The sequence below is a fragment of the Vanellus vanellus genome (genome assembly GCF_965231255.1).
Source record: "Vanellus vanellus genome assembly, chromosome: 3".
NCBI lineage: Eukaryota > Metazoa > Chordata > Aves > Charadriiformes > Charadriidae > Vanellus > Vanellus vanellus.
Genome location: NC_138907.1, coordinates 82,497,294 through 82,514,206, shown reverse-complemented (window position 1 = coordinate 82,514,206; position 16,913 = coordinate 82,497,294). Strand labels below are relative to the sequence as shown.

General features: G+C 37.0%; 1 protein-coding gene across 1 annotated transcript in view; it reads right to left on the bottom strand.

Moving 5' to 3' along the window:
- Positions 1–16,913, bottom strand: part of ASCC3 (activating signal cointegrator 1 complex subunit 3) — a 290,851-nt gene that overhangs the window by 27,416 nt on the left and 246,522 nt on the right. The window contains exons 35-36 of the mRNA XM_082481072.1: positions 16,615–16,726; positions 16,194–16,328 (exon numbers count right to left, since the gene is read on the bottom strand). Of these exons, the coding sequence (XP_082337198.1) occupies positions 16,194–16,328; positions 16,615–16,726 (247 nt within the window). The remainder of the gene's footprint in view (positions 1–16,193; positions 16,329–16,614; positions 16,727–16,913) is intronic.

The following is a 16,913-nucleotide window of genomic DNA, read 5'->3' as shown; positions in this document are numbered from 1 at the left end:
GGATCTGCAATCATGCGTTTGGTAGTCTTGTCACATCTCTCTTTTCTGTAGGTCTGTGAAGGACTTTCCCAATAAAGTCTTCTTTTGGGCATTAGAGACTTGCTGCATCGTTTCATGGCTGTAAGAGTCCTCTCAAACCTACATTTCAACCTGTGTGCGCTGCAGGGTCATATAGGAGACAGTAACTTGCTTTGCCAGTGAGAAATGTCACACATAGACCTGCGTAAACTCGATGGTTACATTTTACAAGGCCAAAGGGCTATTCTGATAATTGAATTCTGTTTCCTGCATAACACCAGCCACAGAATCATCTTAGCGTCCTGTCTGCAACATCGTGTTCCAGATATGCAGCTTATCATCATCACCCTTTATTTGAATTGTTAGAATCGTTTTAAAAGTAAACATCTCATCCCGTTTTGAAATATATCTCCTGCAGTTTTCTGGTACTATGAGGCATTTGAGCAGTCAGACTGAACTGAAATTTAAATAAGGTATCCAACACGGCGAGTACTGCGAGTACCGCAGTGTCCACAGGGTTAAAAACCCCCAGATTTTCTTCCTACCCACAAAATGTGTGGGTTTGGCTAAAATTACTGTTCTATACTAAGAGCTGAACTATAAACTCATACCACATGTAAACCTTCTGAAATATTTTAAATCTCAAGTAACTCCGTCTTGCTGTCTGTTTACAAGAGAGAAGAGGATACGTGCAGAGCATAGACAGAAATGGGATCAAGGTGAGCAACTAAAGTAAACTTGAATATTTTAAGTTCAGTTCAGTCATGGGAACAGTAAAACTTATAAAGTTAATGAGTTCTAGACTTTAAAGAGCAGTTGATTAATTTGTAACAATGAGGGTCTAAAACAAACCAAAAATAGTTTCTCACATTCCAGAGCTGAACCAGGAGTATTTTCTTTAGCGATGCTGTTATTGAATCTAACTTAGAAGTGACTGACTGCCTGTAAGTTCCTTTTCTTTATATAGGTACAGTGAACCTAACCACACCATATTTTCAACTTTAATAAACCTGCAGTGTGTTTTGCTCTCTCTCAAGTTTCTGCTGTAGAAAGAAACAAGGGAAAAGCATTCTTAGACAATCTGATACCAAAATTTACAGTCGTTAACCTGAAGTATTAAAAAAACTTGCAGTAAACTACTACTAAAAGTCACTACCAGAATAATAAAAAAGGACAAAAGATGAGGACCATTTTTAGCTAATATAGTAATCACATCCTCTCTACCTGAACCTTGGTTTAAATGACATAAAATTCTAGTAGTCTGAGTACATGCTGAAGGACTGCAAAAATCATACATTTGTGCATAGAATGAAAAATAAATAAGCTGCAATAAATAAATGTGGGTTTTTTTCAGCTGTCCTGCAATTAACAGCAATAATACATTACGAAGTAAATTTTAGTTCTCTGCTATCGGAAGTTCAACGTTATGCCACTATGCAATTTATTTTTCCAAGTGAAAACAGCATATTTTGATCTTTTAAGTAACTGGACAGGGAAATAGAAGCTCAACAATAGTATTATTATATAATTGGCTTTTGTCTTTTGTTCCATTGTACAAAGGGCTACAGAGTATTTTAGTACAACATCCTGACCTGTCATTTCCACACAGTGCTACAGTGTATAGGAAGTAGCTCGACTCCAATCTTCAAAGCACTCTGTAACTGTCCTCATTTGGGTGATACCTACGTCACCCTTAGTATAGGACAGAGAAAAGGAGGATGGTCAAAACAGAGAAAGAACAAGCACTGATAGTTTGTGAGTAGCTAGGTAACTGGATAATAATGTCTTAGAGTAGATTCACAAATTCTAAATTTTTCTTTGAGGATACTTGAATTTCTGTACTTAAAAACATTTGAAATTATTTCCGTTTTTTATATATACATATATATACCTCCATTCATGTGCTGACAAAAGTCTCATTTGACTGTTAACTGTATTATAAAGAAAAAAAAATTGCTTAACTAAAGCTACCAAGTTAATCTTCCTTTGCCCGTGCTCTTCCCAAGAGTACAAGACTGTATTATGTGACACAATAATGACACAAGTATATATTATGAAAATTATTTAAATTAACCAACATATTTATACTTTATTTTATCTTCACATTTTCAAGTGTGAGTTTGATCTATAAGGAAAGACATTAAATTTACATAGATGTATCCTGGAAGGCAGCTGGAACACAATCAAGCTTAGATTTATATTCAGAAAAGAAATAAATGTGAGAAAACATATACTTAAAAAAAAAAAAGGGAAAAAAGAAAAAAAGCCCAAACTGACCACTTACTCAAAAGTTGTTTTTCAGCTCACACCAAAAAGTAAAATAGATTGAAAAATGAAATTGGAGTACTTGCTAGAAGTACTGCTCTGAAAATTTTATCTGTATTAGTGATTCCGTTATAAACTCCTATTTTAAGGAGTTTATTGGTAGCCTATAAATGTATATGCTTTGGTCTCAGTTTTATGGGACATAATTCAAACTTCCAAAGTTTAAAATGTTTGCGTGTTTTCTTAATCTTCGATATAAAAGGTCTAGGACAATATCGCAGTTAAAGACAGTTATAAACATATATTACTACTTGTAAGTTTTAAGAACAAACGTGATGCATGTTTTCAAGATTCATATTGTAGACAAAAAGGAAAAAAAAAAAAAAGTAATTTCTAACAGCTAATTGAAGCCGCTACAAAACACGGGGATACTTAGATTGGAAGCCCTCTTTTAGACAGCAGATGTTTGCACAGAGCTTCCACATGTAAAAATATACTTTTAAGACAAACTTTGCAGGAGCGACGTTCTAGTTTTTTAGGGCAGCCTGGCAGGCTCTGCTAAGCAACAGAGCAGGCTGAAGTTTTTGTAGGGCTCCTGAAGAGTGGCATCATGATGCAAAAGAAGAAAACAAAAATGGTCAGATTAGAATCTATTTACTACATGATACTGTAATTCATCACAGGCCCCATCTCTAAATAAGCTCCTTCCCTTCATATACCATATAACATCTCTCCCCGTTAACTGCGCGCGTGTGTGGCAACGCAATCAAACGGCATCCGGCATATTACAGCCAACCCTACAGTGCGGTCCCATTCCCGTGGGGGCTTTCCCATCCTTCCCTTCCAGGGTCGGTGGCTGGCAGGGAGGAAAGGCAGAAAGCAAAGCCCTGTGCCAGCCCCTGGGCCACGGGCCACGGAGGAGTCGGAGCCGCAGCCCCCGGGGCGGCAGCTGTCCCTGGCTGCGGAGAAGGGGCTCCCTTTCTGGCACCGGTGCCTCTCACCGGGGACTCTGCTTGCCCTAACGCTCCACTCCAGCTTGGGTAATAGGAAAATGATCTCGCCACTTCTCTAGTACTCCGTCAGAGTACTCTCCACTCTCTCACTTTTGGAAAAACGACAGGAGGTCAACAAACAGATACGTGTAGGACGGAGAGCAACAGCCAAGGGATAAGGGCTGCTTAGTATCTTTTTGAAACGCGTACTAACTTTTTTATTTATCATCCAATTAGTGGTTAATGCATTTTTACAGATAAAAGATAAGTGTCCAAAAAAAAGTACAGCATTCAAACGGCAAAGTTAACCCAATTAACTAGGTAGGAGCAGAACAGAGAGGCTGGGCTACCCTGGGCTCTGTCTCCAGATTTAAGATTTACCAGAGAGGGCACTGGAAATTTCCAGTTGAGCACGAGAAGTTGAAGAGATAAAGCTGTAAAACCCATCAACGTGCAATTATGTAAACCCATTATTTTTTAAAAATTAATTTATAACTATCTTTCAGGATTTAAAATGGGCACATTTCAGTAATGGGACCTACAAACGGAGTTTATAAGAACATACAAGTTAAAAATTCTTGCAGTTCTTATAAAGTTCTCACGTTAGTGATCAGAGAAATCATATAATTGTATTCTCAGACTTCTCACTTTAAACAGACAAGTGTTTGATTTTTGCTTTTAAATAGCTGCATATGATAAACACCACAAATTTTACAATTACAGACATCATAAAAAGTACAGGCTAGGGCAATGAAACAGTTGAGTGATCACTTAAAAACACCCTGAAGGGTTTAGATTTCACAAGTTCACCTCTTAAAACATCCAAACTACAAACTACTGATGACATTCCTGATGACCAGAGGTCAGGAGTCTGAGAGACCTTTGCCACTACGCACAGAGCAATAGGAGGTCAGCAACATTAGCTACCAGTAGCAGAGAGTGACCCGGCAGATCTAGGAACTTCTAAAATACAAAGTTAAATCACAGACCTCTGCTTCAGCATGGAGTTGCTAAAAGAAAATGCAAGCATGCTAGCACATGTGAGAGGGGGGATTATATAAATAACAATAATTTGAAACGGGAAAAAAGTTATTAGGACTTCTATACTAATTGAAAGTCTAATTCCTTTTTTTTTTTTTTTTTTTTTTTTATCCTAAAGTTTCCTAAGTATATGAGAGAAGCTAGATTTCAGCATACAGGAAGATACAGGAACAGATAATACAATCATTTCAATTGGTTTACCAAGTGGTAGAAAAATATATAGAACCATTCTGTTTCAGAATAATTTCCTTTTTAAATTGCATACTTTACTAAAACATATTACAACAAGGAATGAATTCATGATTTTCAGTAAGTCTTAACTCTCACAATCCATATTTCATAAAGTTTATGATCACAATCATAATTCAGTGCTACTTTTTTGGTCAGTCCTAATAAAAACCATTCTTACAATACATTAATTTTTCCCCCAAACGTGTAGGTACTTTCATAGTATTAAGCCCGTACAACTTTCATAGAGGCGGCTTGAGTTCAGTCTTAGGTTTTTAAGTTAAATTATTGATTATAAGTAAGCCTGTAACACTTTCACAGTTTAAGGAAACCGGTATGGCATACACATTATTCACCTAGAATGAGTTACTTCAACCATAGCGCATAAATATAAATTGAATGGTATAAATTCCAGTTATAAAGTGAATTATAGTGACATGAGGGAATTATTACATTTTATCACTGGAAATGGTATATTTGAGATTTTCGGCTCTCTGAGACGCCTGACTTTTCCTATTACCTTTCATGAGAATGCTTTGAACCTGCGCATTCTGAATGTATTATCATCACCCCATTTTTTAAAATCTTAATACCTAGATGGGGCAGTGACCCACAACTTTCTTCCCCTGTAATCTCAAGTCACATTCTCGGAAAGATTTAAAACCAACTGGGTTTGGCTGCATTGAAACTAATTGTCTTGCACTAATACAGAAAAGCTTTTCAGAGCATGAACTCGGTAATGTGCTAACACAAAACTGGGACAATCTCTCTGAGTATACATTCAAAAGTCTGATTGTCATGAGAAATCTACTTGAGTTCCATTTGGACGTTTGTCCACGTTTTGAAGCTGTGCTTGGCTGAATCAGCTGGCTCAACTACTGATTGAGACGATGATAGCAATAAAAACTGTAATAGCAAATTTTGGCACATGGTTTTCCCTGGGAAAGCGATCAGTCATTTTCCATCTTTGGCTTTGATCCTCCATTGGGATCTTCCAGTGCAGAGCCCAGACCCAGGGAAGAAGTTAACAGATTTCTGCATTAAGTTAACGCTACTCTGCACGGAGACAGGAGTAAGCACTACCGATTCTTTATGTGAAACGGGGCCCATACATACTGTATATGTTAATGGCAAGCTGTAAAAGCTCTGTGTGTTGAAAACCAGATTTCAGATCTGCTGACCTGTGGCAGCTCCCCTAGTGGGGAGCCACAAATGCACACTGCTGCATTTTTGTACTGGATTAAATTCCGGATCTAGACTACTATGTGACCAGAGACAAAAGGGAATAAAAAGTTCACAGGCGTGAATACCTGTCATCATGTGGTGAAATGACTAGCAGCCTCTGTTCAAGAGAGGCTCAGGCCCAGAATAATAGAAGAACAATATGAACTGGCAGAAATATATGGGAAACTTGGAAGGTGCCTCCACGCACAATGTCTTTTCAGCAAGCCAACGCTACTGGTCTCACTCTGAGCACTTTTAAATGAAAATAGTTTAATATAATAATAAAAAAACACAACTGTAAGAGGAAGTGACAGCTGCTGCAAGTAAATTTCAATAAGGGTAGTTCCCTGCTGATAAAAACTGGCCCATCTCCACTTACTTCAGTGTAACTATGGGGATTAACATTGCTCGCAAATCTGACCCAATGTTTTGAAGAACCTAAGAGCTACAAGGTAATGCAGAGATGGAAGACACTGATAATTACAAGGGTGGGGAAGAGGGGTAATCACAATAAAACAAACAAAAAAAAACCCAGTAAAAGAAAACCTATTTGAAGTCTATTAAACAAATGGACAACCTGTTAGCATTTCGGTGTGCTTGATTTGAGGAAATTCTATCAACGCTTCTGCCATGAATGACCTGTGGTCTGATACAGTGAGTAACACGGTGAAAATGCCCTTGTACCACATATGACCTTAACAGAACATCCCGTTACCCGAATGGGGTGTACCAGGCATTGCTAGGGCAGATCCAACCCTTTTGGGATGGCAAGTGAGAATTTTTCTTGGTGATGCTCACTGCACACATATTTGTGAGAATACTGCAGAGTCCATGTTCCTAAACGGACTTATACCGTGCCTTTTCTACCTGTAAATAAAGGCAGTCACCCAATGCACATTGTAAGAACCGTATTTAAAAAAAAAAATAAAATGGAAAGGTAACTGACAATTAAGAGAGAGTTGCAGATATTTTGCCTCTGGTATAAAGTTTTAAGAACTTCTTTTAAAAGACAAAGACGACAGAGATTTTCAGTACCAGATGTCTGGGAAGATCCCATTTGGATTTGAGCTACTTAAATTTGCAATCATGTATTTATACATCTAACAGAGCTTCTGTTTCCCCTAGAATCTGAAAATTAACTAGCTTTGTAGCATCTTCCTTGATCTGCCACCCGTGCCCTGAGGATTAGAGACTCCACCTGAGCTTGTTTTACAAGCATAACAGAAAAAATTAATCTCTGCTGGCAGCGATCCCACTGGGATACTGATGAATAATGATATCCCTCTCTTGCTGCCCTCTCAGTCCACTAGAAAAGCCACTCTAACCCAGCAACGTGGAAACCGCTGAAACCATTCCAGCTGTGGATTAGCAGGCAGTCAAGCATCCATCTGTTCTGTGTGAATCAAGAGAAAGCAAACACGCATTCTTACAGCTAAAGAAGTATTAAAAATTAGCATCTTATATGACTGCATATAGTAAATATTAAGACAATCATATACAAAAGAAAAAATAATCTATTATCTACACCTCACGTTGTTTACATTTGCTTGCTCCCTTAAGCAAATGATAAAACAGTTGGAATTCATCTCATGAACCTACAGAATGTTGTGAGTTCAATGATTGAATATGTTTAGGTTAAAATTTCTTAATATTGTATGCATCAGTTTTACCTAAAAATACTTTGTAAGTAGACATGCATACCCACACTAAATACATACGTGAACATAGTAGCACGCCTTCACCTTGAAGGATTTAAGAGACCTGTTGTGAGAGGGATTTTAGCCATTTTTTGTCACCCTCTAAGGTGAGAGGAACAGACTTGTGATATTTTCTCTTTCTGAAAACTAGTAGTTTGAATAGTCTTTGCTGGATTGCTGTATTTTTCCACTGGAAGCCAGAAAGGAGAGGCAGTGGGAAGTTGGCATGTGGACAACCCAATTAAATTGGTGATGTCTGATTTGCCTCTTCCATGGCAAACAGCACAATGATATACTATAAATTAAGGAAAGCTATATTTGAGCATCATCCCAGATAAAATTACCTAGAAAAGTGTATAATTTCACAGTTCTCACATACAACAATTCCAATATTTCGCGGGACGCCTGGCCCACATTCATTAAGCTGCAGAGGTGAAGAAAATCTGCAACCGTTTCTTCTCTAAAAGCAAGCTTACTATGCTATACCAATTTTATAAATATATGTATTAACTTTTTCAAATGCTAAGAAAAGTTTTTGCCTTTTGGTAGCAAAAATCCCTCTGCAATTTCTTCTATCGTTATAGGTAGCATGAGCTACCTAAGTAACTGTGAAATAAAGCACCTTGTAAATACTAGGCAAATAACAGAAGAGGCTGACTTCTTAAAAGTTCATCTGGGATAATACATAACATCAACATTTAACATAAAATTCAACCTTCTAAAGCTAGCCAGGTTCCACCAGGAAAAGAAAAAAAGAAAAGAATGAAACAAAGAAAGAATCTAAATGTAAATAGGAAAATACAAGTGTCAGATACTTCATTAAGGACTGATCAGTAATCCTCTTACGTCCCTTTTTTTACCTAAACTACTACTCTAAAGGAACAATATAGGCTGGATACCAATCTTATAGGAGGTAATTGTTTTGGCCAAACCAATCCTTATCCTGAAATTTCTGTTCCAATCAGAGAACAAGCTACAAAATGCCATCCTCTTTCAGTTTACAAGTCTGAGCAATAACTTCTTCGCTGACAGAGGAAAACATTTGTGTGCCTTTAAATAGCGGTCAGTAAGACCGAGTTGGTGTCACTAAGTGAGCTGAATTCTGTGAAAATAAATTCATCAGCAATATAATTGTAACTGCAACAATTTATAGTACAATAGTGTAATTCTATCAAAAGCAAAGGCAATAACTAGAAACCAGTGAAGACAAAAGAACTGCGGGCGGCAGAGGGCCTAAATTTGCGTATCGCGCTTTATTTACAAATTGGGAGGCACAAAGTAGGTAGAACTTCTACTGACTTGCTAAAGGCACGCTGAGGTTGTACGACTGCCTTCTGGAGTACTCGGGGCACCAGAACCCACAGCCATTTATCAAAGCACCATTGCACATTATAAAGCATTCAGCTTTACCTTAATAAAGATGCAGTTTAGAACTTCAGTTTTGTTTCAACAAACACAAACATTATTTCAACAAATACATTGTATATTTGAAAACAGGGCCATATGACATAACTCATTAAAAACCTGTTTCTTTTTCAATATGAATCCTTTGCAGACTACTGGCTGCATGTGCACAACTATGCATAGTTTGAATTCTTGCATAATGATGACGGCTACAATTCTAACTGCCAAGTGGTAAGTAAAAGGCTTTTGTGCTTAAATGAGTAAATAAATAAATGAATAAATAAACGGTGCACGGTTGAATCGCCTGTAATTTTAAGCAGTCAGCTAAACCAAGCTATCACTGAACTTGCTTCTCGCATACATACCAAGGACAAGCATTGATTTGCCACAGATGGCAGCCAACATTCACATTTGTAAGTACAAGACCAGGACAGTACTCCAATCTACCCTTGCAGATACAAGTGTATTAGTTTCCTGGTTTATCAAAATAGTTTTCATTAGTATACATGAGCGTTTTGCTGCTGTAACTGCATCTGTAGCTCCTGTTAAAGGAATTTATTTCCTCATTTTTCTGACAGAGGCAGTTACTAAAGCAGCTGTTTGAAGTGAGGATATAGCCTGAGGCTGCTGACTTCCACTGCCACAGCTATATACACTTTCACAAGTTTTTCCCTTGGACATTGCACTGCAATCAAAACAAATTGAAAAAAAAAAAAAAGAAAAAAAAATACTATCTTTTTCCAAGATAATAGTTCTTGTCTTATGGTCTACTTCAAGGGAAATGTATGTCTGAAACCTTTAACTTCCGCTTTAAAATAGGTTTTAGTTTAACTTTCCCGAGTATCGATTCAGTTTTTCAAATTGGCAAGTAATGACAGAAGTTGAGTAAGAAGACTGGAGGGAAAAAAAAAGGAGATCTGTTAATCGGAGATTAGAAAGTCATGTGTATTGGAGATGGGGAGGATTTATATTTTCTGGTTTTGAATGCGATTCTTTCTTATTGATGCCATAAAAATGAAAGACTTATGCCACGTTCTGTTAGTTGTCAGTGGTGGGCATTGTCATCTTGATTTACCAAGCGATTGTGCTTTTCTGGAAAGGCGGGCAGCATATGATGCTTTCAAACTAAAAATCAAACAATCATTTGGAAAAAGAAAAATAAATAATTGTGTCATGATGTTAGAAAAAAATGACTATATTCAAGTACTACAGCAACATTCACAACTGCTCCATCTACTGGGACTAGAGAAAAATCAAGACAAATTTAATGTGTGGGTATTCATGTGTGTAAGTACTGTTTCTGCTAAGTACAAGGTATTTTGAATATACTGGATATAGATGATGGAATTTGGATTCTATTAATATTTGCTGTAGCATTTTGTTTTATTTACATGCAGCCAAATAGAATTTTCAAATGTGAACTATTTTATTAAAAACACTGTGATACTATCTAGACGTTCCAAGTGGGAACTGAAGCACAAATGTTTTAAAATATTAAAATTCAGAGAATATAGGCAGTATAAAAATTAAGTAAATGATCCTGTAAATGCCTGTGTTTAGGATGAAATTTATGCATTGAACAGTCCTAGGTATGGATTTATTGTGAAGAAAAGATTTAATGGTAAGAGGTAACAGTTTTCTCCAATTATAAGGGGTCACTAAAATATGCATAATGGCCGAGGTCTGTCCCTATTTGTAGAGTGGCCACAGCAGTCATGTTCATACCACTGAGAATGCACAACATATGTGAAATCAAGTATGTAAGTTCTTTAAAGGTTGGGATGTAGCATAATTGCTTTGCATTTGATGTAAAGTTTACATAATAAAGAACGTCTATTCTGGACACTGAAATGCCATATTTAAAAAGAATGGCATAATTAATACAGTTTTGCCATACTTTTATGCCTTGAAGAAAATCATAGTAGCGCCTTTATTGCCTTCTAAATTAAATGTAAATGTAAAGTTAAACTAGCAAATGACTGACTTAGCAAGAGTGATCTGATTTTTTTTCTGAAATGGCTTATAGAACAGAAAACAAGTTTTATATAATATCTTAAAGAAAACAAAAGCAATGTTTCTGCCACGGCTTGCAGAGAAGATATTACACGAAACAGCTCACATTAGCTTGTTCTTGGGCAACATTTTTGTAATTTATTAATTCCTCCTTCCCTGGCATCTAACTGGATACCAGTGGAAAAGATGGTTTATCGCTGAGTCAAAAACTTTTGTGGCCCCTTTATGGGAGACTGATCCAACCGCTTTAAGATATAATCCTGCTAAGGAATAAAATTATTTTAGACTCAGAGCATAAATATTCACAAAGATTCCCCGGTTAGAATAGGATGTGTCAATGATGATGAACAGAAAATAAAGCTATAGGTTAACTGAGTTACCTAGAATCTCAGAGCACAAATACCTAACAGGTAATGAAAGACAGATATGGTGTTAATACCTTTACTCTTTTGTTATCTATGTATCTGGATGGAGATCACCTGTTTCATGGACCTCCTCCTTCTACCTTTCACATCTGCTACTCCAGCAATGCCAGATTTTCTGCTGAGTTCCAAAATACTTAGCTTAATACAGGCCAGCGTAACAAAACCGTGTCAATTATCAGATAGAAATGTAGGGAAGAGGTATGTGGATACTAAACTTAGAAGTCTACGTTTATATCACAGAAAGATGGATATGTGTGCCCTGGTATAACACAAATACCCTGCTGTTCTGTCCCTAAGCTCCCCAGTTAGAAAGAAACCCATCTCTTATAACCAGTTTACATGAGAAAGAGCAGTAGGCACAAGAAAACCAAGCAGTTCGCTCTTGCAGGTAGAATTCAAAAGCAGAAATAAGGGATAACGTGCAGATAAAACAAGAGCTGAAAGACAATAATGTTCTCCCCTTCACTGTCCGGTATGAAGAGTTATAACAAAGTATTTGCTCTGTAAATAAGAATATTAACCAGATAAGTGTAGTAACAAATCACCCAAAATCATGAAGCTAGTGGATCTAGCCATCACGGTCCTGATCAATCATCGAGACAGACCTCCTGTCCTCAAGGTACAACAAACCTTCATTTGATTTTAATAAGATCTGTGGTGACTGCTGATTTAGTACAGAAAATGACAAAAATTACCCCAAAGTAACTCTCACTGTTTTTTACCCAGACCTCTGTTCTATAATCTCTGCACCTAACTTTCAGAATAAAAGGAAACAGTCTTTAGGTACCTCAGGGAAATCCAGCCTGTCAGTAATAATTCATGAACACTTTCTCATCAATAATACTTAATGCAAGAAGCACCATAACTCAACAGTGATTAAGCTCATTCGGATTACTACTGTCTGAAGCACGGTTAGGAAAGTTTTAAAGAAAGCTCTATGGAAAAGCACCAAACATTCTCTCTCAGAAAAATGACAGGTCCCCGCACACAAGTCAGTTACAAAAGTAACTGAATCTGAACTTTCCCTGCTAACTGCAAACCCAAGACAGATTAAACACCTCGAGTACAGATTTACTGAGGGGAGAAGGGAAAGCGTGAGGGGATTGTACCCCACCTATTTGTATCACTCATTACTGTATACTTAAAACATGACTGCAGGGCTGTTTCCATGTTCCCGTTCATGTTATGGACACTTCAACCCCTAAACCATACTGAAAACAATTCATTTGATCTTGCAAAATGCTGGCAGATGATCAAATGAAAAGACAAAACAAAAAAAAAAAACAGAAAAAAGAACAGATACTGGAGAAGACTATGAATGGTCTTGACTACAAAGTGGAAACAAACCTTACTACAGAGTAACTTTTTTGAGAGCGCCACCGGCACTAGAAACACGAGTTGCAAAATTCATAATTCATTGATAATTCATTGGTGAGTGATCCTGAATACTGAACACTCCCATCAGCATGGCAAAACATCAATCTGAAACTCCAAAGCCCTTAATCAAACTCAGATTTAAAACCCTTAATAAGATCATAGATTTCAGAATTCTTGAATGCAATCTTGCTTTTTTCCTGGCTTTGTTTTAAACAAACTTTTGCTCCTTTTCAAGTCACACATTGACAATTTGGTAAAAACTTGTATATATCCCATTTCAAACCCACAACATCAGTATTTTCTTTGTTACAATTGTACACTTCTGCCTTCCTTATATACATCAGACAACTTAGAATCATAGAATCGTTTAGGTTGGAAAAGACCTTTAAGATCATCGAGTCCAATCGTTAACTTAGCCAAGTCCACCACTAAACCATGTCCCTAAGCACCTCATCTACACATCTCAAATAGCTCCAGGGATGGTGACTCAACAGGCTCTGGGCAGCCTGTGCCAATGCTTCACAACCCTTTCAGTGAAGAAATTTTTCTTAATACCCAATCTAGTAAACTTGTAAAAACTTGAAAGACTGAGGGACTTGGGTCTTTTTAGTCTAGAGAAAAGAAGACTGAGGGGGATCTTATTAATACTTATAAATACTTAAAGGGAGGGTGCCAGGGGGATGGGAACAGTTTTTTTTTCAGTGGTGCCCAACGATAGGACAAGAGGTAACGGGCACAAACTTGAACATAGGAAGTTCCATCTTAACATGAGGAGGAACTTCTTTACTTTGAGGGTGGCAGAGAGAGGCTGCCCAGAGAGGTTGTGGAGTCTCCCACACTGGAGACATTCAAAACCCACCTGGACGCCGTCCTGTGCAACCTGCTGTAGGTGACCCTGCTCTGGCAGGGGGGTTGGACTAGATGATCTCCAGAGGTCCCTTCCAACCCTGACCGTTCTGTGATTCTATAAATGTCTAAAGGTTTGCAAGATTATGAACAACGCCAGCAAAAAAAAAGACCCAAATGTCACATCTACAAAATCCTGCAACTGCATTTGAAAAAGGTTTTGGATGGTTATTCTTAAATAACACGGTCCAAAATTCAAAACTTTAAAACTGAATGATCAGCAGAATAATCACAATTATAATTATGTTTTCCAACAATAATAGGCCTTTTTGTACTATAGCTACAGCTTTCAGTTCCAGCATCATTAAGAGATTCTTCAAATTACTTTTTAAATATCCTTTTCCCTCAGGATTTTCACTTATACCTAATTAGACTACTTACCCCATGCCATGTAATTCCCCATTGCCAAAACTGCTAAATGCTTCAATAAGAAGGAGGAGGGCACCAGTGGAGCAAGGCAGATGTAATGTCATTGGTTAACAATAGAGGTGTGAAGCAACTGCCGTAATTATAAAACTCATTAATTCACAGTGTTTAGGGGAAAAAAAAAAATCCTTGGCAATAACTATGTTGAAATGGCAATTCTTTTCAACACTCCATCAGACCGAAAAAACCCTTTCAATTTACACCTTCAACAAGACAGAACAGTAATTTCATTAGTAATTGTGAAAATCAACATCTGCATAAAAAGTAAGGAAAAATTGCCAGCTATAGTGGCATCCAGCATTCATACAGCCCTTTCATCTTTCAAATTGACACGCGGCACATTTTGACACCTAAATGATTTTATTTTTAGTCTCATTCCTCTTATGACTCTAAACGGACAACTTCCAAGACTATATTTCTCGGAAAAAAAAAAAAAAAAAAAGAAAGTATTAAAGCAAGATTAATGAATTTTAAATTTTACAATCTCTGCCCAACAGTAGGGTCCTAGGTTTTGTCTACAACAGAAATATTTGCTATTTACCTTTGCGATTCATGGATGCAAGCTTTTTAAATAGATGAAGAGCCCTGACATGAGATAGATAGCACTAGGTTCTGCTTCCATCATTCACCTTCCATATGCTGCTCACCAGCTTAGGCAGTGTCGTGAAACGTCCCCCATCTCTGCTAATGCTATTCTCAAACTTTCCCTGTCCAAACTTGTCTGAAAAAAAACCTCTGAAGTTTCTAGGTAGCGAAAATTTTCTCTAGAGAGAAGCGGGGACTTTAAAGAGACAGCAGCTGGAGTAAAGCTCTCACCTCGAATACTCAACATTAAATTATTTAACTTCTATTCACTAGTGGGTATTTCTTTTCAAAATTTCAGTTATTTTACATACAGCATATATAGGAATCGTGGTTGATTACCACTTTGAATGGAGCTGAATATAGCGAATTTCATTTTATATAATTTGCAATGTTTTCTGGCAACAGAACAACAGATACTGCAGGGTCAGTGACAGCAATTCCCCTATTTAGGCTGTCTAACACATTCCATTGTAAAAGATTACTATGGCCTTTATTTCTTAGCTGTAACAATCTGAATGTTTGCAGCAGGTGATTTAAATTTATCAGAAAGAAAGTCTCTATACTAGAAAAGTGGCTTTCCTAGTGTCATAAAATGCTGGTCAGGTTTTGTTGAGGTGCAAACTGTTGAATAGCACTATTTAAATTTTTCTTCTTGTATTTCCTCTCAGAGAAATTTTGGCAGCATGTCAAAACAATAATGAATATAAAAGTAACATACATAAATACTATAAGATGGGACTCTAGATTTTGAAGTTAACACTTGGAAATCAGAATATTAAAGAATTTGGACCACTTGTATAATGTATATAACAGAGACTATAATCATAAGCGGGCAGAAATAAGCTTTTCAGGCACTTTTCAAATATGTGTGTACAAGTGGGGTTATATAATTTTGAAATAGAAGATTTTGTAGAGACAACTACTTAAGTACTTAAAAAGAAAAATGGAGTAAAACCTGATTCTTTTATGATGAGAATGTAATACTATCACGCTGCATTGTACACTGTGTCTCCGAATTTGTACCCTAAAATCTTTTGCCTTGCATCGCACTTCTCTACTAAACAATCACTAGACTAACTGGCAGTTAACTAATGAGCTGGCATTATTGCTGGTTGTGACCTTAGGGATCACGAGGTGGCTGGGAGAAGAAAAAGAAGGCATTTTAGGAAACAGGTCTTCCCCATCTGTCTCACCCACTTCTTAAAGCTGCTGTATCTTCCAGATTGTCCCAGTGCAAAGTGATGGTCCTGGATTCAGGATGTTGATATGCAGTTACTATTCTGGCATTTTAGTATTCTACCTAACTTACTTCGAAAAAAAACCCCAAATTCAGATTTGTATAGATCCTGAACATTATGAAGAGACATAAGAAGAGAAACAGGTCTATACAGTAATTTTGATGTACTGATTAGACAGAACACTTGAAACATCAAAAATGATTCAGGTGTATTACTCAAAACAACAACAAATGAAATTACAGATCAGGGAAAAATGGCTTTTCTTAACTTCAGGGTGTTTTTTTTAAATACTTGTAAGTGTCTTTAAGAGTCACAAGTTACATATGTTTAAGTTAAGAAAATATCAGCACTTACTGTCAGAATTAAGAGCAATTCTTCAATGTTGCTTTCAGGTTTCAACTGGTCTTTGAACATCCCAATAGTTGGATGCTTCAAATAGTAATAGGAAGCAATGCGGCCGTATGTCAGAGGTTCAATGCTGCGATTATCCTGTTAGAAGAGGAATCAAACATACGTGGTTCCTGCATGGTTCCATATAAATTGTTCCTACAAAACTGCAAAATATTTTAAGACTACTTTATAAGAGAGAACAGCAAAAATGATTTGGCATCATAATTTAGCTGCAACCTTAATTAAGCCCAGTTTTCAACATAAGGCTTGCAAATAGTTCCATAGACAAACTCTGACATCTCAAACCAGGAGCATGTATCTTGCTGTTCCCAACTTTTAGGAGCGTGTATCTTGCTGAATCTTGTAAGGCACAGATTAATCTTACCTCCCCAATTTCAATACAGTAGGAGCATTCCAAATCAAAGAGGGCTTTCTCAACAAGGCTTGAGAGGTACTTATTCATAGTGTCGTGGCTCACATCATCCAAGTTATAGTAACTAGATAAATTGAAAAGAGATGCATTACATGAATACTTTTGACACTCCGAAGATTTTTAACAATAACGTCTTGTAGGAAAACTTACAAGGCTGTTTTAATACATACACATACTTGGAAGCGCATATCTACATTAATCAATTAAACACAGAACTGTTTCCTTATGTAGTCTAACAAGAAATTCATTAT